This window comes from Oncorhynchus nerka, linkage group LG9b (genome assembly GCF_034236695.1).
Source record: "Oncorhynchus nerka isolate Pitt River linkage group LG9b, Oner_Uvic_2.0, whole genome shotgun sequence".
Classification (NCBI taxonomy): domain Eukaryota; kingdom Metazoa; phylum Chordata; class Actinopteri; order Salmoniformes; family Salmonidae; genus Oncorhynchus; species Oncorhynchus nerka.
Window position 1 is genome coordinate 4,370,877 of NC_088424.1, and position 24,297 is coordinate 4,395,173.

Sequence of the window (24,297 nt, forward strand, 5' to 3'; positions counted from 1 at the left end):
GTTGGAAGGACAGAAAGGGGCACTCTTTTTTTGGAACGTTTCCCTGCAAAGGGTGCTGCCCTTCATATAACATGAGCAGTTGAGCATGCCACCACTGACCATGGACCGCCTCAAAGACAGCAAATCATATATAACCTAATTCATACCACATAGTTATGTTTAATTGAAAATGTGAGAAAAGAAATCCTACCTTTGCAACTCTTTCCCAGATTTATGCTGTAATTATTGACCATTATTTTACACTGTCTACTAACACAACAACAGTACAAAAGTTTGATTTGTAATGATTCTATCAAGCACTAGATGGCGTCTCCACTCCATAATTTAGTGAACATCTGGCATTCAGACAATAATGTGATTAAGCAAATAGCCAGCAGGTTTCAGTGCAAGAGAACATACCCAATGTCCTCATGCCAGCTTGAGTAACTCATCAACCCTTTCAAATGTCAGCATTCTTCACTGATGACCTAAATCCACCCCTGTCGCCTGTATGGGAACTATAAGGGACCCCTGCCACCATCTCAGTGTCAACATCCCTTAAAGGGCAGTTTGTGATATATACAGATGGTTTTTTGTCATTTAAATGAATGACCATCATATTCAAATCTGTTATTCAGCCAATGGCATCTCTGAAGGACAGTTAGCATTTTCCCAGATTTCAACATCAGGATTGTTACAAAGATGCTTAAAGATCTTGACAAACAGAAAGCCACAGTACTGGAAAACATTCCAGCTAGAATCCTGAATGATGCTGCTGATCGTATTGGACCTTATGTAACGCAGATCATCAACCTTTCCATTCAACGTGGAAAGGAACCACAAGAGTTGAAACATGCAAGAAAGGAAGCAAAGTTGAACAAGGGAACTACAGACCAGTGTCAACAATGAGTGTATTGTCAAAGGTTTTAGAAAGAGCACTCCATGAACAGATCCTAAAGTACAGTACATTGATGACCATAACACTTTATATGACATTCAGTCCAGTTTTAGGCAATCTTATTCTACCGACACTTGCTTACTATTCTTGACTGATGGCAACTTCTGAGGTATGGTCGTGCTTGATCTATAAAAGCATTTGATACTGTGAACCATGATATTTTGTCATACAAACTGAAGACAATTGGTTTTGGCTCCAACTCCGTATGATGGGTGAAGTCTTACCTAACTGATAGGGTCCAAAGGGTGGATGTGGACAGGACACTGTCTGATGCTAAGGAGATAAACAGTGGTGTCCCCCAGGGAGCACATTGGGACCTTTGCTTTTTTTGCTCTACAGAAATTACATGGACTCTGCCTGTTCGTGCCCTCTGTACCTGTATGCAGATGATTCTGCCCTCTTTGGTTTCACATAAGAATAAGGAGACTGTTGAAAAGACCCTACGCAGCCAGCTGACTATAGTCACCAAGTGGTTATCCGACAACAATCTGTCTCTGCATTTAGGCAAGACAGAATGCATCCACAAAGTGTGAAACTCTTCTAGCCTTTCAGTCAAGTGTAATTGTGTAGCGGTGAAGGAAAAATGCTCTGTTATATAATTGGGATGTGAACTGGACCAACACATGACAGGTGAACTCATGGCTCGGAAGGTCATTGGGAAGGTTCACTCCATGACAAATATTCCTGCATACAGAGAGGACCCTGGCAAACATCTCAGATACCGTGCCTCTATGACTATGCTTGTATCTCATGGTTTAGTGGCATAACAAAAAATCTGAAGGACAAATTTCAAACAGCCCAAAATAAACAAATGAGAATTATACTCAAGCGCAGCTCAGGACACACATTGATCCTAATCATTTCAAGGAACTGAACTGGCTTCCAGTTGATCTCCGGGTGGTGCAGATCAAACTGTTGATGGTTTTTAAAGTTATACATGACCTTGCCCCCAGTTACCTGTCTGGTTATTTTAATTTCATTAGACTCTCATAGCTATCACACCAGAGCCAGTGTTGCCAATATCAGACTGCTGGCTATAGGAGCATGGCTGGAAAAATGTCTTTCCTTAACACTGGTGCAGAGGAATTGAATGGTGTACAGTACCAAACCGTATAAAATATTTAATATAAACCTTAAGGGTTTATGGACAAAATGCTTTAAAACTGCTCAGGCCTAAATAAAGTATAGTTGTTTCAATAAATGTTACTTGCAAATTGATTTTATTCCTTTGACTATTTCCTCCCTATTGATGAGATGTAATTTATATGTATTTTGTTTTCATGTCATAATATTGTGTATATTTGTTTTCATATGTCTATCTGTTGCAGGAATTTAATTCCTCTGTTTTAATTCCCAATTAAAATTAAACACTCTGTCAATTCATAAGAATTTGTATGACCCTTATTTTATAGAAATGGACAGAGCCCGGTCTTAAAGTCAAATAGCAGCCTTTATTCACGAGAGTACTGAACACGATACAGGTTACCACAGGTTATAAACTGAAAATGACGTCATTAGTTCCAGTACCAACCCGTCTCTTCTCCCACCCTGGTACAAAGGCAGTATCTCAAGCCTTCCCACATCGTCTCGTTACCAATTGAATATAATTTATGAGCCAAGGTCTTCTTGTGTAGATAAGCATTCTAGCCAGTCTGAAGATATCGTTCATTCATTTCTACCAAGGAACAGACAGTCATTGTTCTAACTCTTGACCACATTTACACACATTTATATTCAGCACTGGGATCAAGAAAGAAAACTCATACATATACAGCAACATAATAGTATTCTGATTAGTACATATAAGGTAACATAATAGTATTCGGATTAGTACATATACAGTAACATAATAGTATTCTGATTAGTCAGTCCTGATTGAATTGTATACATAATTAGTCATTATTGATAAAAATTCCCTTAACACTATCTGTAAGTCTTTGCTAGGTATAACCCCGCCTTATCTCAGCTCACTGGTCGCCATAGCAACACCCACCCATAACACGCGCTCAAGCAGGTATATTTCACTGGTCAATCCCAAAGCCAACTCCTCCTTTGGCCGCCTTTCCTTACAGTTCTCTGCTGCCAATGACTGGTACGAATTGCAAAAATCACTGAAGCTAGAGACTTATATCTCCCTCACTAACTTTAAGCATCAGCTGTCAGAGCAGCTTACTGATCACTGTACCTGTACACAGCCATCTGTAAATAGCCCACCCAACTACCTCATCACCATATTGTTGTTTATTTTTGCTCTTTTCCACTCCAGTATCTCTACTTGCACATCATCATCTGCACATCTATCACTCCAGTGTTAATGCTAAATTGTAATTATTTCGCCACAATGGCCTATTTATTGCCTTACCTCCCTAATCTTACTACATTTGCACACACTGTATATAGATTTTTCTATTGTGTTATTGACTGTACGTTTGTTTATCCCATGTGTAACTCTGTGTTGTTGTTTTTACGCACGCACTTTGCTTTATCTTGGCCAGGTCACAATTGTAAATGAGAACTTGTTCTCAACTGGCCTACCTGGTTAAATAAAGGTGAAAGAAATAAAAAATGTAATAAAAATCTATATATTTTCACGAGGACCACAATGGAAATACGTTTTGAAACTTTTTTGTGTCACCCTCAATGATTTTACAGTTTTTCTCAATTACTAAAACACTAAAACCCATTGGCTGAACTAAGTTCTCAGTTGCCTGGACTAATTTAGCTAATTATGCAGTCTGCTGTCAATACCTTAAACCATTTCACACAATTTGCAGATCTCACTTAGACTTTTCAGCAAAACTCTAAACACATTCTCATTCTCAAAACACATTCTGTACTCTAATGCACATGTCATCCATACTGGTAAACACAAGTGGCAACAATCAAATACAAATAGAGAACATATGTCATTGATTGAACACAACCACTCAAAATTGATTTAACCTGTTTCAAATGATGCGACACAACCAATATAAGCCCGTTCAGATAGCAAACAGGTTGTTGAAGGTGGGGAGGAGAAAGTCTGAGAATGGATACTGTAGTACAGTGCATTGTAGGCTGTATACTGTACAATGGACACATTGTATGGTCCTGAACATTGTGCTTTCCATTTATTAACAGTACTGACTGCTCAATAGATTTTGACTGGTTGCAGGTTCATATCAACAAAGAACAAGAATTACAGTATCACAGAGACAAAGGACAAGTTTGTGAGATGCAGGGTACAGTACTGTAAAAAATAGGGGTACAAGGAGAAGGAAGAACAAAAAACTAAATTGCAAAGAGCAAAGCAGAGTAGTAATTTCTGATCAATTTTGAGCTACTATTATAGAACTTGTTTTCGTTCACCAAAAGACAATGACGGAAAAATATGAATATTTTTTTTTAGATAAAAAATGTACTTCTCCCTGAGAATTGTATGTTTTGAACAATGTGTTTTCTATTTTTCGGTGTATTGTTTACTGACTGCTTGAGAGTGTATAGTGTATATCATTTTGATCACTTTGTTTATGATTTGAGAGCAGTGTTTGATTTTGAACACAGGTAAAACTGTTTTGAGGCGAATGTTTCATTTTGCAAGAGGAGTCAGAGGTTATGTAAATAGTGCTTGAAGATGAGGTTTTGTGTTTACTGTTTTCAGGAAATGGAGCAAGGTTTCAGAAATTGTGTTTTAGCAACTGAGAAAAACTAAAATGGCATCCACATGTGTGAATGTATTGTGTTTTAAAATGGTCAAATAAATCCAATCAACCGCCAAAAAATGCAATATCTCCATATCACTTAGAAATATCACTTAGAAAAGCCCCATGATCTTAGTTAAACTATCATAGGCCAAAATATACGGTTGGTTTACTCTTGGTGAACAATGTATTTGTCCAATTATGGAGTGTGCCTTAAAAAAGCTATGGAGAGACATTCAGGTCTGAGACATGTAATTCATCCGGGACATGTCCCAGTAATGCACTGACACATAAGTGAGCCTTTCTTAAGGCACTTGACTCATACATACAGATACAGGAGAAGACGAACCTGCTCACTCTGACCCCATTATGAAACATGTAGAGGGCATTTGACCTGCAGAAAGGGATCCCTGTTTTTCTGCCTCAAACTGTATTGATAAGGAGACAGAATCCCACTTCTGTGATGTGGGATATGTCATCCACAGACAATCAGAAGCCAGTGACAACACTGGTGGTTACATAAGACATTAGAAGTTGATGTTTGAAGTGACGTAATCTATTCAGCCCATCTGTCATTTCTTAGTTTTCCACTTGGTCTGTCATAAAGACACCATTTTCTGGTTGAACTGTCACTTCCTTGTCAGATAACCAGAATACAACCAGGTAAAGATGTTTTTTTTCAGGATTACAAAAAGACAACGTTTTCAGTCACTTCAGTCTGATGTCGCTTCAACCAATATTACCCATGTGACATGACCAGGAAAACCTCCAGTCCAGCCCCTAATTCTACACCTTTATACAATCTAATTTAATAACCCCCCTCACACTATCTCACTGGACATAAACTACTATTGTCTCTTCTTCCATAGTTTCCTTCCCTCCACACTCTTCCTATGGGAGTTCTGTTTGGCTGGCGAATCCTACTGCTGATGGGATGTAAACATAAAATTAGGCAACAGTCGAGGGCGGTAATTGTTACTTGCGCCGGAGCCACAAGTGAACGAGGCAAACCAGGCGAAACTCAGCAGAGAAGTGCAAGGCCAAGTTTATCTAAATTCCCCTTCCTCCTGCTCCATAATGGAAAAACACTCTGAAATGTCATTTCAAATAGACCCCAATGTAATCCGCAGCCCAACGAGGCCCACTTAATCAATGCTACGGACATGTGCATGGAAGAGGAACAGTCTCCAAATGGAAAAGGAGTTCTGAGTCAGCTCACAGGAGATTAAAAAGAGGGAGATGAATAATGGAGGAGGGGGAATGGTGGGAAAATTGCCCGAATGTGGCGAATCATCAATAACAGACAGAGGGTGGGAATACTTTGGAATAAAAAAAGACTACTGCTGAAAATGAAATATCCCTACCCCGAGTTGTTTTTAATGAGTTTCGCTGCGTCTTGTTTTGTTTTCATCGTGTAGACTCATTATGCAAGTAGGCTGAGAGAGAGTTCGGCGTACTCAGAAAGGCTGGGCACAATGGTCGTGGTAAGCCCACAAACAAGAGCTGTCTCCCATGGCAACCAGTTGAATAATAGTAGTCAGGTGTCATTGGATGCGTTGACATATTTGAGTAGCCTGCTCATACAATTTTACCAGGTTGACACTGACAGGTTCATAAATAATCCCGGTTCAGGATCTATTTTCAAAAATCCCAACACATTGAAGGTGTGTGATCATTGATTCATATTTCATCAAGTTGTGGTGCAACACTCACATGGTGAAAAAGGTAAACCTCCACCTCCACAGTCTTGGAGCCCTTGCGCATCAACTAGTTCTTTCTCCACACGAATCATTAGTGTCTTGCAGTGAATCAAGCTCTACTCCAGAACCCCACTGACTTCTCATTTCATTGGCATGAAAATGGAGCGAATGACAGTCTTGTTGGCTGAGAAATGAATTTAAAAGTTTCATACAGTTTGACACTATTATACGTCAGTATTGAAATACAGGACAAATGTTTGGTATTACTTTTTCAAGTTTATTATTCATCAGTCTGCACTGCAGTAACTTTTTATGTCTCCGGCTCCTATTCTATTGCCTTCTTAGCTGTAAGTCTTACCTCAGTCTTGAAATATATACATAATTTAGAACCAAGACACACAGACTTCCAATATTGTCCAGAGAGCTTTATTCACTTTTGTTTTATGCCCTGGCCTTCAATGCCCTCCCCCCACCCCCGGCCCATACACGCAAACACAACCCCCCTACACACACACATACACACACACACACACACCCCGTCCACACATACGGTGGCAGAGTCGACTGACTCCATAATACGCAGGAGAGCTCAGGCTCTGAGATGATCTGTCATCCTCTCCTGTCAGCTTAGCGCCACTGTGCCTCCCCTTTCAGACGCTGTTTCGCAGCTGATACCTCTAGTGCAATTCTCTATTCCCAGGCTTATCCTGGGTCTGCGTCCCAAATGGCACTCTATTCCCTACATAATGCACTACTTTTGACCAAAGCCCTACGGGCCTGCTCAAAAGTAGTGCACTTCATAAGGGAATAGGGTGCCATTTGGGAGTTAGCCCTTGACTTCGTGTCGTCTCGCTGCAGCGTCTCTTCGGCATGCTTTGTGAAATGTGTTTTCCCCCCCACCTCATCCCAATGACTGAATTATCATTTGTGGACTGCAGTGGGATCGTAAAAGGTTTTCTCCACAATGATTCTTCATAACACACATGTCACCACCACAGCAAAACCCAGATGGTTGTATTTTCAGTCCATGGTCAAAAGCTAAGGTATACAGTATGTGATGTACTTGACTGCCTGTGTTAGGATCGGTTTGAATGAACGAATGAATGAATGAAGACACAGACAGACAGACAGACAGACAGACAGACAGACAGACAGACAGACATATTTTAGTCATTTAGCAGGGCACATCCATCTATCTACAGTGCCTTCAGAAAGTATTCACACCCCTTGACTTTTTCCACATTTGGTTGTGTTCCAGCCTGAAATTGAAATTCATTACATTTAGATGTTGTGTCTCTGATCTACACACAATACCCCATAATGTCAAAGTGGAACTAATGTTTTTAGACATTTTTACAAATGAATAAAAACAAGTAAAAGTTCAAATGTCTTGAGTCAATAAGTATTCAAACCATTTTGTTATGGCAAGCCTAAATAAGTTCAGGAGTAAACATTTGCTTAACAAGTCAGATACGTTGCATTGACCTACTCCATGTGCAATAATGGTGTGTAACATGATTTTTGAATGACTACCTCATCTCTGTACCCCACGCATACAATTATCTGTAAGATCCCTCAGTCGAGCAGTGAATTTCAAGCACAGATTCAACCACAAAGACCAGGGAGGTTCTCCAACGCCTCGCAAAGAAGGGCACCTATTGGTAGATGGGTCAAAAAAACTGACATTGAATATCCCTTTGAGCAAGGTGAAGTTATTCATTACTACACCCAGTCACTACAGAGATACTGGCGTCCTTCCTAACTCAGTTGTCGGAGAGGAAGAAAACTGCTCAGGGATTTCACCATGAGGCCAATGGTCAATTTAAAACAGTTACAGACATAAATGGCTGAGGATGGATCGACAACATTGTAGTTACTCCACAATACTAACCTAAATGACATAGTAAAAAGAAGGAAGCTTGTACAGAATCCTGCCTGTTTGGCCCTGTCCGGGGTATCATTGGATGGGGCCACAGTGTCTCCTGACCCCTCCTGTCTCAGCCTCCAGTATTTATGCTGCAGTAGTTTATGTGTCGGGGGGCTAGGGTCAGTCTGTTATATCTGGAGAATTTCTCCTGTCTTATCCGGTGTCCTGTGTGAATTTAAGTATGCTCTCTCTAATTCTCTCTTTCTCTCTCTCTTTCTTTCTTTCTTTCTCTCTGAGGACCTGAGCGCTAGGACCATGCCTCAAGACTACCTGGCATGATGACTCCTTGCTGTCCCCAGTCCACCTGCCGTGCTGCTACTCCAGTTTCAACTGTTCTGCCTGCGCTATGGAACCCTGACCTGTTCACCGGACGTGCTACCTGTCCCAGACCTGCTGTTTTCAACTCTCTAGAGACAGCAGGAGCGGTAGAGATACTCTCAATGATCGACTATGAAAAGCCAACTGACAACTACTGTGATTATTATTATTTGACCATGCTGGTCTATTTTGAACATTTGAACATCTTGGCCATGTTCTGTTATAATCTCCACCCGGGCACAGCCAGAAGATGACTGGCCACCCCTCATAGCCTGGTTCCTCTCTAGGTTTCTTCCTAGGTTTAAGCCTTTCTAGGGAGTTTTTCCTAGCCACCGTGCTTCTACACCTGTGTTGCTTGATGTTTGTGATTTTAGGCTGGTTTTCTGTACAGCACTTTGATATATCAGCTGATGTGAGAAGGGCTATATAAATACATTTGATTTGATTTGAATATAAATATTACAAAACAATGCATCATGTTTGCAATAAGGCACTAAAGTTTGCAAAAGGCACCTTATTGATCTCCTGTGTAGCTCAGTTGGTAGAGCATGGCACTTGTAATGTCAGGGTGGTGGGTTTGAGTCCCACAGGGGACCAGTAGAAAAAAAGGAAGAGCATTTATGCACTCACTACTGTAAGTTGCTCTGGATAAGAGTGTCTGCTGGTTGACTAAAACGGAAAGTCGTACTGTGAAAAAATTTGCAAATAAATGCATATTTTCTACTGAATACCAACATCACTGAGCAGCACTCTTCATATTTTCAAGCATGGTGGTGGCTGCAACATGTTATATGGGTATGCTTGTCATCTGCAAGGACTAGACAGTTTTTAGGATGAAAAGGAAAGGAATAAAGCTAAGCACAGGCAAAGTCCTAGAGGAAAAACCTGGTTCAGTCTGCTTTCCAACAGACAGTGGGAGACAAATTCACCTTTCAGCAGGATAATAACCTAACACACAAGGCCAAATATACACTGTAGTTACTTACCAAGACAACGTTGAATGTTCCTGAGTGGCCTAGTTACAGTTTTGACGTAAATCGTCTTGAAAATCTATGGCAAGACTTGAAAATGGCTGTTTAAGAATAATCAACAGCCAACATGACGGGGCTTGAAGAATATATATATTTTTTTAAATGGCCAAATATTGTACAATCCAGGTTTGCAAAGCTCTTAGAGACTTACCCAGAAAGACTCACACAGCTCTTAGAGACTTACCCAGAAAGACTCACACAGCTCTTAGAGACTTACCCAGAAAGACTCACACAGCTCTTAGAGACTTACCCAGAAAGACTCACACAGCTCTTAGAGACTTACCCAGAAAGACTCACACAGCTCTTAGAGACTTACCCAGAAAGACTCACACAGCTCTTAGAGACTTGCCCAGAAAGACTCACACAGCTCTTAGAGACTTACCCAGAAAGACACAGCTGTAATCGCTGCCAATTAGGATTCTAACATGTATTGACTCAGAGGGTTGAACATTTATCTAATGAAAATGTATTTGTGATTAATTTTCCATCCTCCCCCAAAATAATTTAGACTTTGGCGTTAGAGAGTATTGTGTTTAGATCGTTGACAACAACAAAAAAGACAAATCCGTTTTAATCCTGCTTTGTAACACAACAAAATGTGGAAAAAGTCAAGGGGTGTGAATCCTTTCCTAAGGCACTGTAGATAACTTACCTGACCTCTAATTAATATACAGAACACTATAGAGCATTCTCTCAGGCCCCAACCTTCTGGAAATAGCAGACAGAATCATGGTGGTATTGATGATAATGTGTTGATGGCAACATGTTAATGATAGTGTGTAAATGATACTGTTGACCAACACGTTCCTAGGAAGAGGAAGTCACAGAATGAGTGAGAGGTTTAGATTTCACACCCGCATAGATGCTGGCAACACTCTTCAGATGACAGTCCTTCCTCTCTTCAGAAGCCCCTCTGTTGTTAAATTCCTGCTATAAGTGGTGGTCTAAAATGCAGTGTTTGCCCTATAACCCACCTAACGCCTTTCATACTTTCCCCCTTGAATTCGGGGAAACACTGGTCCTTTGTTAAATGACAGAAATCGATCCTCTCTCTCTCACAAACACACACACACACACACACACACACACACACACACACACACACACACACACACACACACACACACACACACACACACACACAGGTATCCAATACACACAGGAAGGGGTATCCAATACACATAGGGAGGAGAGTGAGAGTGTTACCACCCCTACACACAAATTAAAGTATTTGAAAACCCTCCTCCACAGGCTACTTGATAGACTGGTTACTCTTTGCTTCTTGATAGCACTGACTGAATATACAGTTCATTTGTTGTCTTGACATCTGCTAATGAGAAATACACCCTGTATAAAAAAAAAGGTACACTTTCCATATTCTCAAAAGAAAAACACTGCATTGAGTCTGTCAACTATTAAAGCACCCAATACATCGCTAGATGCATAAGTTACATCACAACCACACCAATTGATTACACCCCCCCCCCCCCCCACACACACACACACAAGTATATACAGTATGTATATATGCTGCATTCTTGGAATTGATGTAGAATACCCCCCTCCTTCATTTTAGTATGATGTCATTGATTCTATGAAAATGCCAGGAAGCAGCGTCATATTTTTGGTTCAGTGTCAATGTAGTGATATGTGGTTTAAAGAGTCCTCCTGTCCATCACTGTTTCAATGGCAGGGCAGACCCAAGCCTGCTGGGAGCTGAACTGTAGATAATAAGACCACAAAGACTGGGGACAAAACAAAAATAGTCGGGACCTGGGGAGTCTATGTGAGTGGGTGGGTTCGGGGCAGGGGGGTCACATGGGGGGCTAGGGGGAGCTGGTCATGGGGGGATCAAGCTGGTGAGGGGGCAAAAGGGAGGGGGAGAAACAGAGGAGAGAGACAGATGAATTAGCAGTGTTGAAGGGGAGCCTTGTTTGAACATGGGACTCATGAGGGCCATGCCCTGTAGCCTACACACACCACTGGGGGGAGAGACAAAGGAGAAGAGGTGTGGTGTAATGGAGTCTTGATCCTTATGAGTCTAAGTAACATCATCAAAAAAATCCCATCAAAGTCTGTCAATTTAAGGTAGAGATATCAGGTCTTTTTGCATGGGCAGCACTCCAATGCACCGCATCTGCTACAGCGGTGTTTGTCAGACCATGAAACATCCTGAAAACCCGGACTTCCACAATATGGAAAGGGGAGACTCAAATGAACATGATGGTGTTCTCTGTTTTGCTCTATGACCACCACAAGTGACACGGGACTCATCTGAAGGTAACCCATAGAAACAAATGGAAGTCGTTTTGTGACATCACAAATAAGGGGTTTAATGTGTCAAAAAAAACAAAAATATTCCCTGAGCTTCCTTAAATCTCCTAGACATAGGACAGACATTTCAAAAACCTTATTCCTTATGATTTTGACTGTCTTTTTTGCCATTTCTGAATGTGTTATTCAAGGTGATTCTATGGGCTATAGTGTTAAAGGCTATAGTAGCCATCGAGTTTGCTGACGGAACGACGGTGGTAGGACTGATCCCCGATGACGATGAGCCTCCTATAGGCAGTGTTGTGCCCGGACAACAACCTCTCCCTCAACGTCCGCAAGACAAAGGAGCTGATTATGGACTACAGGAAACAGAGGGGTTGTAGTGGAGCGGGTCTAGAGCTTCAAGGTCCTCGGTGTCCACATCACTAAGGAATTAACATGGTCCACACACACCCACACAGTTGTGAAGAGGGTACGACAGCACCTCTTCCCCCTCAGGAGGCTGAAAGGATTTGGTCCCCGAGATCCTCAAAAAGTTCTACAGTTGCACCATTGAGAGCATCTTGACTGGCTTGATGGCAGGGCCATACACACCACCCTCTGTACCATCTTGTGGTCGGGTGCCTTGCAGTCGCCTGGTACGGCAACTGCAAGGCACCCGACCACAAGATGGTACAGAGGGTGGTGTGTATGGCCCTGCCATCTAGGACCTCTATACCAGGCAGTGTCAGAGGAAGGCCCGAGAAATTGTCAAGACTCCAGCCACCCAAGTCATAAACTATTCTTTCTGCTACCACACGGCAAGCAGTACCACTGCATCAAGTCTGGAACCAACAAGACCCTGAACAGCTTCTACCCCCAAGCCAAGAAAACGGCTAAATAGCTCATCAATGGCTACCCGGATGACTTGCACTGACCAATTTTTCCACTAATTCTCTTGCACTGACTCTATGTCCTCACACTGGACTCTACCCGCACACTCAAACATACTTACACTGACACCCCAAAACACAAATACACACACCACACAAACATAATATGCTCACACATGCATACTGATGCCACACACACACTTTCACACTCACCACATACGCTGCTGCTACTGTCTACTATGTTGTTGCCTAGTCAGTTTACTCCTACCTATATGTACATATACACCTCAATTACCTCATACCCCAGAACATGGACTCTGTACGGGTACTCCCTGTACATAGCCATGTTATTTTACTCATTATTATTATTCATTATTCACTGTATATTTATTCCTATTGTCACAATTTCGATTTATTTTTCATTTTTATCTTTAATCAACTCTGCATTGTTGGAAAAGGACCCGTAAGTAAGCATTCCACTGTTAGTCTACACCTGTTGTTTACAAAGCATGTGACAAATAAAATATGATTGGACACTCAATAACCCGCGGGAGGCGCTATCTATCCATTTCAAAACGAGGCGTAGATATCGACATTCGTCATCTATCCACAGTTCGTTTTGTATCGAAAATGGATTGATTCAGACAGGTTAGGATTTGAATGAACAGAACCCAGAGGCCTTTCTCTTGTCTCTGATGCTGGTCCCCAAAGTTCACGACATTCTCTCTGCGTCTCGGGAGGGGGTGTGACTCGCAGAGCAGGGCAGCTGCTCCGCAGCCGACAACCCCCCTCTTCTTACCCCTTCACCCGCACGCCCCAGCCCCCCTCTGTCGAGGCAGTCCCAATTGCCATTCCAACGAACACTCCTTGAGGAGCAACAGCTACATCTGAGTCAGCGAAGTGGATTACTGAGTTTTTCGAAGAAAAAAAGAAGAAGAAGAAGATTTGCAGTATTTTTGGAGCAATGTGCGAGTATATAGATGCGCTTTTGGACTACAATTTGGCATCGATAAAGCGCGAGAAAGGCGGAGAGAAAGCGCATTGTAATGCTCCATAGCTTTGCTGTTTCTCCGTGGATTTGGCCGATGATTTGAATGAATAACAAAAATGACTACTTTCGGCGATTGGATGTAGACTAGTGGAATGGGATGGTTTTTATTTGTTGCATTAATTCAAGACATGAGAATAAAGAGATTTGTAAAAGGTTCTACGTCTCGGGTGGTTTAGGTGCTGTGTATTGTGTGGCACCATCTGAAGGGTCCAGGCAAATCCTTTATTAATGTTGCAAGATCCTAGTTTATGACAATGGATTACTTGCTGTGGATATGCAGCTTTGTGCTTCCCGTGGTATTAGCTGTTGAAGGTATGTATGTCAAATCATTTTAATATACTACACTTTTGCTTGAACTTTTCTTTTACATGTAGCCCCATTCCGATTAATCGGGTTCTAATACACCATTAATTGGTATATACAGCCTGAAACTAATGACTGCAAAATCGTGTAAATATTCCTCACAAGACAGAATGTTGAGTAAATATACAAATCTGTACTCGGAATTTGAGGCAAAATATCCACAGGAAATATTTTTTTTACCCGACTTTTTAGGGGTCCGGTAGGTACAGTGCCTTGCAAAAGTATTCAGACCCCTTGGATTTCTTCACATTTTATTGTGTTTCAAAGTGCTATTCAAATTTATGCAATTGTCATTTTTTGTTAACAATCTACACAACATACTTTCATGTCAAAGTGGACGTGGTTTCATATACGTTTTTTTTATAGCATATATATATATATATATATATAAAAATCTAACAAATATAGTCCTTGCGTACGTTTTCCACAAGCCTAATTTGGTGAAAGTGTCAAATTTAGCTTAAGAAATCACATAAGTTACATGGGCTCATTCTGTGAAATAATAGCATTTGACATAATTTTTTTACTTTCATTTTTCCTCTGTTCCCCACCCATCCATACATTACATCTGTAAGTTTGCCTCCCGAAGTGGCGCAGCAGTCTAAGGCACTGCATCTCAGTGCAAGAGGCGTCACTGGTTCAAATTCAGGCTGCATCACATATGGCCGTGATTGGCTGGAGTAGGCCGTCATTGTAAATAAGAATTTGTTCTGAACTGACTTGTCAAGTTAAATAAAAGGTTAATGTTCCCTTCGTCAAGTATTCCATTTCAAGCAGAGATTCAACTACTAAGATGAGGGACATTTTCAAAAGCCTCATAAAGAAGGGCATTGATTGGTAGGTAGGTAACAATAACTATCTCTTTAAGCATGGTCAAGTTAATAATTATGCTGTGGATGATGTATTAAACCACCCAGACACATCAAAGACACAGTCATCCTGCTGAACTGAGCTGCAGGACAGGAAGACAACTGCTCAGGGATGTCACCATGAGACCATCTGGGATTTTAAAACAGCCACAAAGTTTAAAAGCTGTGATGGGAGAAAACGGATCAAGAACATTGTACTGACTCCACAATAATGACCTAAATGACCTAAGTGAAAAGAAGAACACAAGTATACTAAATCAAAAATATTCTTAAACATGCATCTTTGAGCACTAAAATATTACTGCAAAAAAGGAATACACTTTTTGGCCTAAATGCAAAGTCTTCTGTTTGGGGGCAAACACAACACAACACTGAATAACTGCAGCCGTATTTTCAAGCATCGGCAAATACTGGGGATTTTTTCAGGATAAAAAGAAATGGGATGGAGGTAAACACAGGCAAAATCCTAGTCTGCTTTACACCTGAGACTAGGAGAGGAATTCACCTTTCAGCAGGACAATAACCTACAACAGAAGGCTAAATCTACACTGGAATTGCTTACCAAGAAGATAGTGAATGTACTTGAGTGGTAAAGTTATAGTTTTGACTTAAATCTGCTTGACAATCTATGGCATGACTTGAAAATAGCAATTTGTGTAGATTGCTGACACAAAAAAAAGACAATTAAATCAAATTTTATCCCACTTGGTAACACAATAAAATGTGAAGAAATCCAAGGGGCTTGAATACTTTTGCAAGGCACTGTATATGTTTGGCACCTAGGTAAAGTGAATTTTATATTGGATCTTTGTTTTTTCTCTCGTCAATGGCTATTGAACCAAGCCTACCATGACACTAAATATTGTATATTCTGAATCAAGGGAGGATGGCGAACAATCAAAACCTTTTTTGTTGGGTGGTTTAAAATATATATATTTTATGTAAATCAGAATAAAAAAACGAATAATGAAATTCACACAAAAAAGGAGTCTGAATATATCATTTTCAATGTCAGGCTCCCGAGTGGTGCAGCACACTAAGACACTGCATCTCAGTGTATCACAACCGGCTGTAATTGGGAGTCCCATAGGGCAGTCACAATTGGCCCAGTGTCGTTAGGGTTACGCTGGGGTAGGTTGTCATTGTAAATAAGAATTTGTTCTGAATTGACTTGCCTATTTAAATAAATAAAATGGCATGGCATGCTTGGTTCAATAGAAATTGACAAGAGAAAAACAAATATCCAATATAAAACACATTTTTACCTTGGTGCTGAACTCAATCAATCCAATTCATTTAAAAAGCCATCAGCAGATGTCACTGAACCATATACCTACAGGCTCTACAGAAAGTCAGGTAAACAATACTTTCCCGTGGAAATGTTGTCTCAAATTTCGAACAGCTTGAAGGATAAACCGCCCAGACAACCGGTAGAATAAGTTTAGATATAATTGTATTCTGGCTTTGTAAGGAACATTTACACAATTTTGCAGGCATTAGTTTCAGGTTGTATATACCAATGAATTGCGTATTACAGCCTGATTAATCAGACTAGCAGCCTAGATGTTTCCAAAGAATGTGGGTGTTTGCAAGCCACGATGAACTGCCAAAAATGCGATTATGTTTGAATATGAATATTACATTGTATAATAAGATGAAGCACAGCTTTATTTTGCCAATGGCGTGGCGTATACAAAAATCTGTTATTTTCATTGCAGGTTTTAACTGTGATAGGCTTAAAAATAGTTTTTTTTTGTTGCTAAATCGCCTCTGTTGCCACAATTGAAAATGGATAGAGTAGATCGATTGTTTGGATACAAAGTTACCATTTATGTTCATACTATTCGGGTACGGCCTGTTTTGTATCACACCACTGTATTGTGCTGTGGTTGAGTCACGCATTGGATTTATTCTAGGAAAATGGACTAATGAGAACATACACACAACACACACACACACAGAGACAGTTCCTTGGTATAGCTTTCCCCACAAAGGAAAGCAGGGACGCCCCATGCATTTTCGGTCCTCCACGTGTCACCCATATGTGTCACACGTCATTGCAGCTGCATCCCTGTCGCTATTGTCAAGTACCTTTTGCTGCGTTGTCACACCCACTAGTTGAGTATTTCATTATGTTGGGTTGCTTGACCAAGCCCATGACACAGCTCAATATGACATAAAGGATTCATCCTAAATAAAACACCCACATACTGTATTTTGCTTCTCACAAAGTACACAAGGTACACAAAGTACCACAGCTAGGAGCTAGTTATCAGTGTCTTTGACATTACACTGATGGGGAGGTTATATACTGACTGTTTTCATATATGTTCAAAATAGGTGCCAAACATTACAACATGCTCAGTGTAAAAAACGTTAGCGTCAGTCTATACATTTCCTTCCTGTAGGGAAAAGCCAATATCTCTGGCAATTTAAAGAGGAAAGAAGAAACAAATCCTCTAATATCCTGAAGCTTTCTCTCTAGCCAATCAATACCAGTCAATTGTGTGTGTCATTGGACACATACAAAATGACAGGCCAAAGATACATGTAGGCAAGTTGCCTTTAGCTTTGTCTGATCAAGAAGACTGTAATACACAATGTAATTGGTATATACAGCCTAAAATATTGGAGTGCAAAATCATGTAAAATGTCCTTACAAGCCAGACTGTTGAATATAATTACATTTGAACTAGCTGTTGTCTGGGCAGTTTTTCCTTCAGCTGCTTGAAATTTGAGACAAAATATCCACAGCCAAGCATTCTCTCAACCAGCTTCACTTCAACCAAGAGTGTGCAAAGCTGTCATCAAGGCAAAGGGGGGCTTTTTTGATTTATCACTTTTTTGGTTACTACATGATTCCATATTTGTTATTTCATAGTTTTGATGTCTGTTACAATAATAGTAAAAATAAAGACAAACACTTGAATGAGTAGGTGTGTCCAAACTTTTGACTGGTACTGTACATCAGGAGGGTTGGCAAACCAGGTCCGCGGTTTGTGCTGAGTTCATGGGTTAGTCGACTTGCTAACTGGTTGTATTTCTACTCGTGCTTTGGCCAACTACTGTAGTTTAGCAGGTCGGAAATGTCAGAGTTTCCTAGTTCCGACTAGCACATGAACGGGGCATTATCCTCTGTGTTGGGTTATGCCAAACTAGTCAAATCCCAGGGAGAGATAAATGTCCCCGGATTTATTTCTGCTTTATGCAGGGTCCTACACTTTTAATTGAAGTCTGTGTATTTATGAATTGTCAATCTGATATATTGAATATGTTTTTTATGCCAATAATTTGTGATTGGTTGTAATGGTATGGTCCATGTCGAAGTATCCCATGTACCATACTTAAAGAAAACCTAAACCAAGGTAACTTCATTTAGACTCTACCAGCTCCTTTATATATTTCTGTCCAAATTCCGCCACGTTCCCCGCCTGCCTTTCCTTCCCTGAGTAAAATGTGCTTCTCTTGGACGCCAGCCAGTGTTATCGCTCGTCAATTATGGTGCCAGCGTGTAAATCAATGCAGCGGCAGCCTCCCTAGCTGGTCTCACAGAGATTTTCATAGGCTGATGATCAGCCAGTTTTCCCACCGACCAACAACTTCACTTACACGTCACTGGGTTGTTAACTAATGTCTGTCCTCTGAGGACGGGGGCAGGTTTGAGTAGTTGAAGGGTATTATGGGTTTTAAGGTTGTTTAAGGATGCCTCAGGTTGTCAGTATGGTGGATTCCAAGAGATTTCATTGGAATTTGGTTCTTGAATTGGCAGTTGCCTGTTGGTTTCCGTTACTTTTGTTTTGTCTATTTATTTACTTTTTGTCCTTCGAATTAATCCAATTCATTTGAGTGAGGTACAGTTCCGTTTAGTTCACTCTAATAGATTCATTGGAATTCATGGAAGTCTTGAAGTCTTGGTTTCCATTAGGATATGTATTTTTTCAACATCAGTGTATGTCAGTCAATTTTTTTTGTGGATTTGAGTGCAATGTCCAACTGTGTCCTTGGGTCTGTCCATGAGTTTAGCTAGTGACATAAGCTCTGGCCTCCTAGTCACCCATGCAATGGACATGTGACTCACTGACCCTGTCATCTTCTTTATGACTAACCCCTATAACAGTGATGTTGTGCACTTGTGCTATTTTCAGAGTCGCATGGTATTGGAACGTAGCTGCAATTACGTAATAGCTCAGAAAACCTTAACATCCTACAGAAATAGCTCACTAGGTATGCATGGCTGCAGAAGAACACACTAATATCCAATCATTTCCACACGTATAACTACGGAAGAGCATCTCCATATCGGCGCACGCTTTATTTATCTCTTCTCTGTAGAGCATTCAGTAAATACTCATAATTATGAATGGAACCATATGTGCAGATGCAAATAGCCTGAAGGAGAACGTTGAATTGGGGTCGGCTTGAGTTGATTAAAGCGGTTCAACAAGCGTCAAACATAACATTGCTCAATCTTGCAATTGTGTGTAGAGGAAAAGGAAGGCTCACTCACACGCAAACTAGACAGCGAGATAGTCATACAGTAGGCCTAAGCACTCTGCATTTGCCACTACGAATTTGCTGTTTACAGTCAAAATACCCATTTGTTGTATGTAGCCGACCATGCACAAAATCAGTGGAGAGATGTTACGCCTTTGAATATTTCATCTGTTTGTGGATGGGAGTGTGAAATTAATACGAGGAGAGGCTTTCCTTCCATAGCAGCCCATCTCAACAAAGTGAATTAAATATTAGCATGTGTGCTCCCATAGCAGCAGTGAGCATGTTTGCTCCAGTGATCAAAAACAGTATACACCATGGGCGGTGAATGAGATGCTGTAAGGACAACAAGTACCCGTTTGAGCACAGTTTTTTTGGCCCTGGGGGAGGCATCATCACTGCCAGTTTTATTGATGGGGGGGGGGGGGGTAAATTTGAGTTATAGCATCAAGGGGAGACTTTTAAATGGGACATGTACATGAAGGGCAAATGCGTAGGTAGAGAGCTGTACATTTGGGACGCTGTTCAATCAAAAGCTGTGTCCGGCTTTTGGGTTTCTGTCAAAAACGATATATACTTAATTTGCGTCTATAGCGTTTTTTAAAATGTAGTAATGGGCCTACAGTTAATTCTCAATCTGAATTTAACTCATGTGTTAAGCCTGTGGATACAGGATCTCTAATCTACACTGATGTTCTTTGTGTGTTAGTGCGTGGAACTCTTCCCAGGCAAACACATGTTAAGTAATAATGAGCCTCACTAGGGTCTGTGGAATGTTCAGTTGGAGTAGAGTTTATGTTGCCTCTATGCACACAGAGCGTTGGATCTAACATAAAATAATCAACCTGGACCCTTAGATGGGCTTTTTGTCTTGGCTCTTGTTGAATGTGAAGACAGCTAGTCAGGGTTCTTGCTGCCTTAAGAAGCCCATCAAATTGCCAGATTTGAGTTATAGCAGCAAGGGGAGACTTAAACGGTACATGTACATGGAAAGCAAATGCGTAGGTAGAGAGTTGTACACTTGGGATGCTATCCAATCGAAAGCTGTGCCCGGCTTTAGGTTTCTGTCAAAAACAATGCTTCTAAAGCATGTTTGATTTAGTATTGGGCCTACAGTAAATTCTTCTCAATCTGAATTGAACTAATGTGTTAAGCCTGTGGATACAGGACCTCTAATCTACAATGTTCTTTGTATGTTAGTGCGTGGAACTCTTCTCATGTCCTCAATCTTCACACAATACCCCATAATGACAAAGCGAACAGGTTTTTAGAAATGTTGGCAAATTTATAAAAATAAAAATATCCTCTTTCCATTGAGCATCCTCTTTCCATTGATCATCCTTGAGATTTTTCTACAACTTGGAGTCCACCTGTGGCAAATTCTGTTGATTGGACATGATTTGGAAAGGCCCACACCTGTCTATTTAAGGTCCCATAGTCCCACCAAGCCATGAGATCTAAGGAGTTGTCTGTAGAGCTCCGAGACAGGATTGTGTCGAGGCACAGATCTGACGTACGGATACCATGACAGTTTTGCAGCATTGAAGGTCCTCGAGAACACAGTGGCCTCCATCATTCTTAAATGGAAGAAGTTTGGAACCACCAAGATTCTTCCTAGAGTTGGCCGCCGGGCCAAACTGAGCAATCGGGGGAGAAGGGCCTTGGTCAGGTAGGTGACCTACAACCCAATGGTCACTCTGACAGAGCTCCAGAGTTCCTCTGTGGAGATGGGAGAACCTTCCAGAAGGACAACCGTCTCTGCAGCACTCCACCAATCCGTCCTTTATGGTGGAGTGGCAAGACAGAAGCCATGCCTCAGTAAAAGGCACCTGACAGCCCGCTTGGAGTTTGCCAAAGGCACCTAAAAGACTCTCAGACCATGAGAAACAAGATTCTCAAGCTTGTAGCATCATACCCCAAAAGACTCAAGGCTATAATCACTGCCAAAAGTGTATAATTACTCTATTAGTACATTCCAAAATCACTAATAGATTTTATTTAACCTTTATTTTGACAGAGAGTCATGCTGAAACCAATGTCTCTTTTGGTCATTTCTATCAAGGCACAAGGCGAGACCCAAATGCAGACACAGGAGGCAGATGGTTGGAGTCTTACAATGTTTATTAATCAAAGGGATAGGCAATAGAAATGTCGTGGACAGGCAAAAAGGTCAAAACCAGAGCAGAGTCCAGCAGGTACAGAGTGGTAGACAGGCTTGTGCTCAAGGCAGGCAGAATGGTCAGGCAGGCAAGTCCAGAAACAGGCAAGGGTCAAAACCGTGAGGACTAGAAAAAGGCGAAGGCAAAGCAGGAGAACGGGAAAACTGCTGGCTGACTTGGAAACATACAAGACGAACTGGCACAGAGAGACAGGAAACACAGGGATAAATACACTGGGGGAAAAGTGACACCTGGAGGAGGTGGAGACAATCACAAGGACAGGTGAAACAGATCAGGGCATGACAATTTCCATGTAAAAGGACGCATGAGCGTAGGATCTTAATTTGTAGGATCAAGGATCAGATGTAGGATCTTAATTTGATCACTTTTGTTGCTGAGAATGTTCCTGCTCAGCAGGAAACGTAGCCTGTTTTTTTTTTTAAAAGGCTTCTAAAGTTTTTAATTTCACTTTGAAATTAGACTTGATTTGCCTTGACAAAAATGTATCAACCCCTACAAAAATGTCCATTAGCTGTAATCCACGTAATAATTAACATTTTATGTTACAGCAGGGTTATTTTCCTTAAGTAGCAAACTGCCTTCAAATCCTATATCTATAGGAGCACATCGAATTTGGTGTAAAATGAAAGCTAAGAGTCTATATTTTTGGGAAATGAAGGCATGGAATTACAACAATACTGAATGAACACTTATTTGAACTTAATATAATACATCAATAAAATCAATTTCGCCTCAAATAAATAATGAAATATGTTCAATTTGGTTTAAATAATGCAAAAACTAAGTGTTGGAGAAGAAAGTAAAACTGCAATATGTGCCATGTAAGAAAGCTAACGTTTAAGTTCCTTGCTCAGAACATGAGAACATATGAAAGCTGGTGGTTCCTTTTAACATCAGTCTTCAATATTCCCAGGTAAGAAGTTTTAGGTTGTAGTTATTATAGGAATTATAGGACTATTTCTCTCTATACCATTTGTATTTCATATACCTTTGACTATTGGATGTTCTTATAGGCACTTTAGTATTGCCATTGTAACAGTATAGCTTCCGTACCTCTCCTCCCTCCTACCTGGGCTCGAACCAGGAACACATCGACAACAGCCACCCTCGAAGCAGCGTTACCCATGCAGAGCAAGGGGAACAACCACTCCAAGTCTCAGAGCAAGTGTCGTTTGAAACGCTATTAGCGCGCACCCCGCTAACTAGCTAGCCATTTCACTTCGGTTACACCAGCCTAATCTTGGGAGTTGATAGGCTTGAAGTCATAAACAGCTCAATGCTTGAAGCACAGCGAAGAGCTACTGGCAAAACGGACGAAAGTGCTGTTTGAATGAATGCTTACGAGCCTGCTGGTGCTTACTATCGCTCAGTCAGACTGCTCTATCAAATATCAAATCATAGACTTAATTATAATTGAACACACAGAAATGCGAGCCTTTGGTCATTATTATGGTCAAATCCTGAAACTGTCATTTCGATAACAAAACATTTATTATTTCAGTGAAATATGGAACCGTTCCGTATTTTATCTAACGGATGGCAACCCTAAGTCTAAATATTCCTGTTACATTGCACAACCTTCAATGTTATGTCATAATTATGTAAAATTCTGGCAAATTAGTTCGCAATGAGCCAGGCGGCCCAAACTGTTGCATATACCCTGACTGCGTGCAATGAACGCAAGAGAAGTGACACAATTTCACCTTGTTAATATTGCCTGCTAACCTGGATTTCTTTTAGCTAAATATGCAGGTTTAAAAATATATACTTCTGTGTATTGATTTTAAGAAAGGCATTGGTGTTTATGGTTAGGTACACGTTGGAGCAACGACAGTCCTTTTTCGCGAATGCGCACTGCATCGATTATATGCAACGCAGGACACGCTAAATAAACTAGTCATCAACCATGTGTAGTTATAACTAGTGATTATGATTGATTAAGTTTAATGCTAGCTAGCAACTTACCTTGGCTTCCTACTGCATTCGCGTAACAGGTGGGCTCCTCGTGAGGCAGGTGGTTAGAGCGTTGGACTAGTTAACCGTAAGGTTGCAAGATTGAATCCCTGAGCTGACAAGGTAAAAATCTGTTGTTCTGCCCCTGAACAAGGCAGTTAACCCACCGTTCCTAGGCCGTCATTGAAAATAAGAATGTGTTCTTAACTGACTTGCCTAGTTAAATAAAGATTAAATAAAGGTGTAAAAAAAAAATCGCTGTCCAAAGTTACCGATTTCCGATTGTTATGAAAACTTGAAATCGGCCCTAATTAATCGGCCATTCCGATTAATCGGTCGACCTCTAGTATGGACCAACCAAATTGGGTCTTGTTTGGGGGGCAGATCTCATTAGAATAATACCCATTGGGTAGAATAATACTCAAACAAAAAATGTTCTACCTTTGTGTACCTATTTAGGATGCATCACCATGAAGAGAATGACATTCACAATTATACATTTCTGTATAGTACAGATCCAGGACCCATGGTGTCGTTCTGTTACCGTCATTCTGTTACCGAGTGTTGACTCACTTCACTTAGTTCAATAATCAAAGTAGATTTTTTTCAAACTCAAGGTGTCATGTTATAGCTGACACCCCATTCTTT

General features: G+C 40.8%; 1 protein-coding gene across 3 annotated transcripts in view; it reads left to right on the forward strand.

The window, feature by feature from the left end:
- The first annotated feature begins 13,573 nt into the window (after positions 1 to 13,573).
- Positions 13,574 to 24,297, forward strand: part of ephb3a (eph receptor B3a) — a 46,343-nt gene continuing 35,619 nt past the window's right edge. For 2 of the 3 annotated variants that reach the window (XM_029642146.2, XM_029642147.2), the window contains exon 1: positions 13,576 to 14,102. In XM_029642146.2, coding sequence (XP_029498006.1) covers positions 14,039 to 14,102 — 64 coding nt within the window. In that variant the 5' untranslated portion in view covers positions 13,576 to 14,038. Of the gene's footprint in view, positions 14,103 to 24,297 lie in introns of all 3 variants that reach the window. The other variant, XM_065013281.1, reaches the window with a different exon arrangement.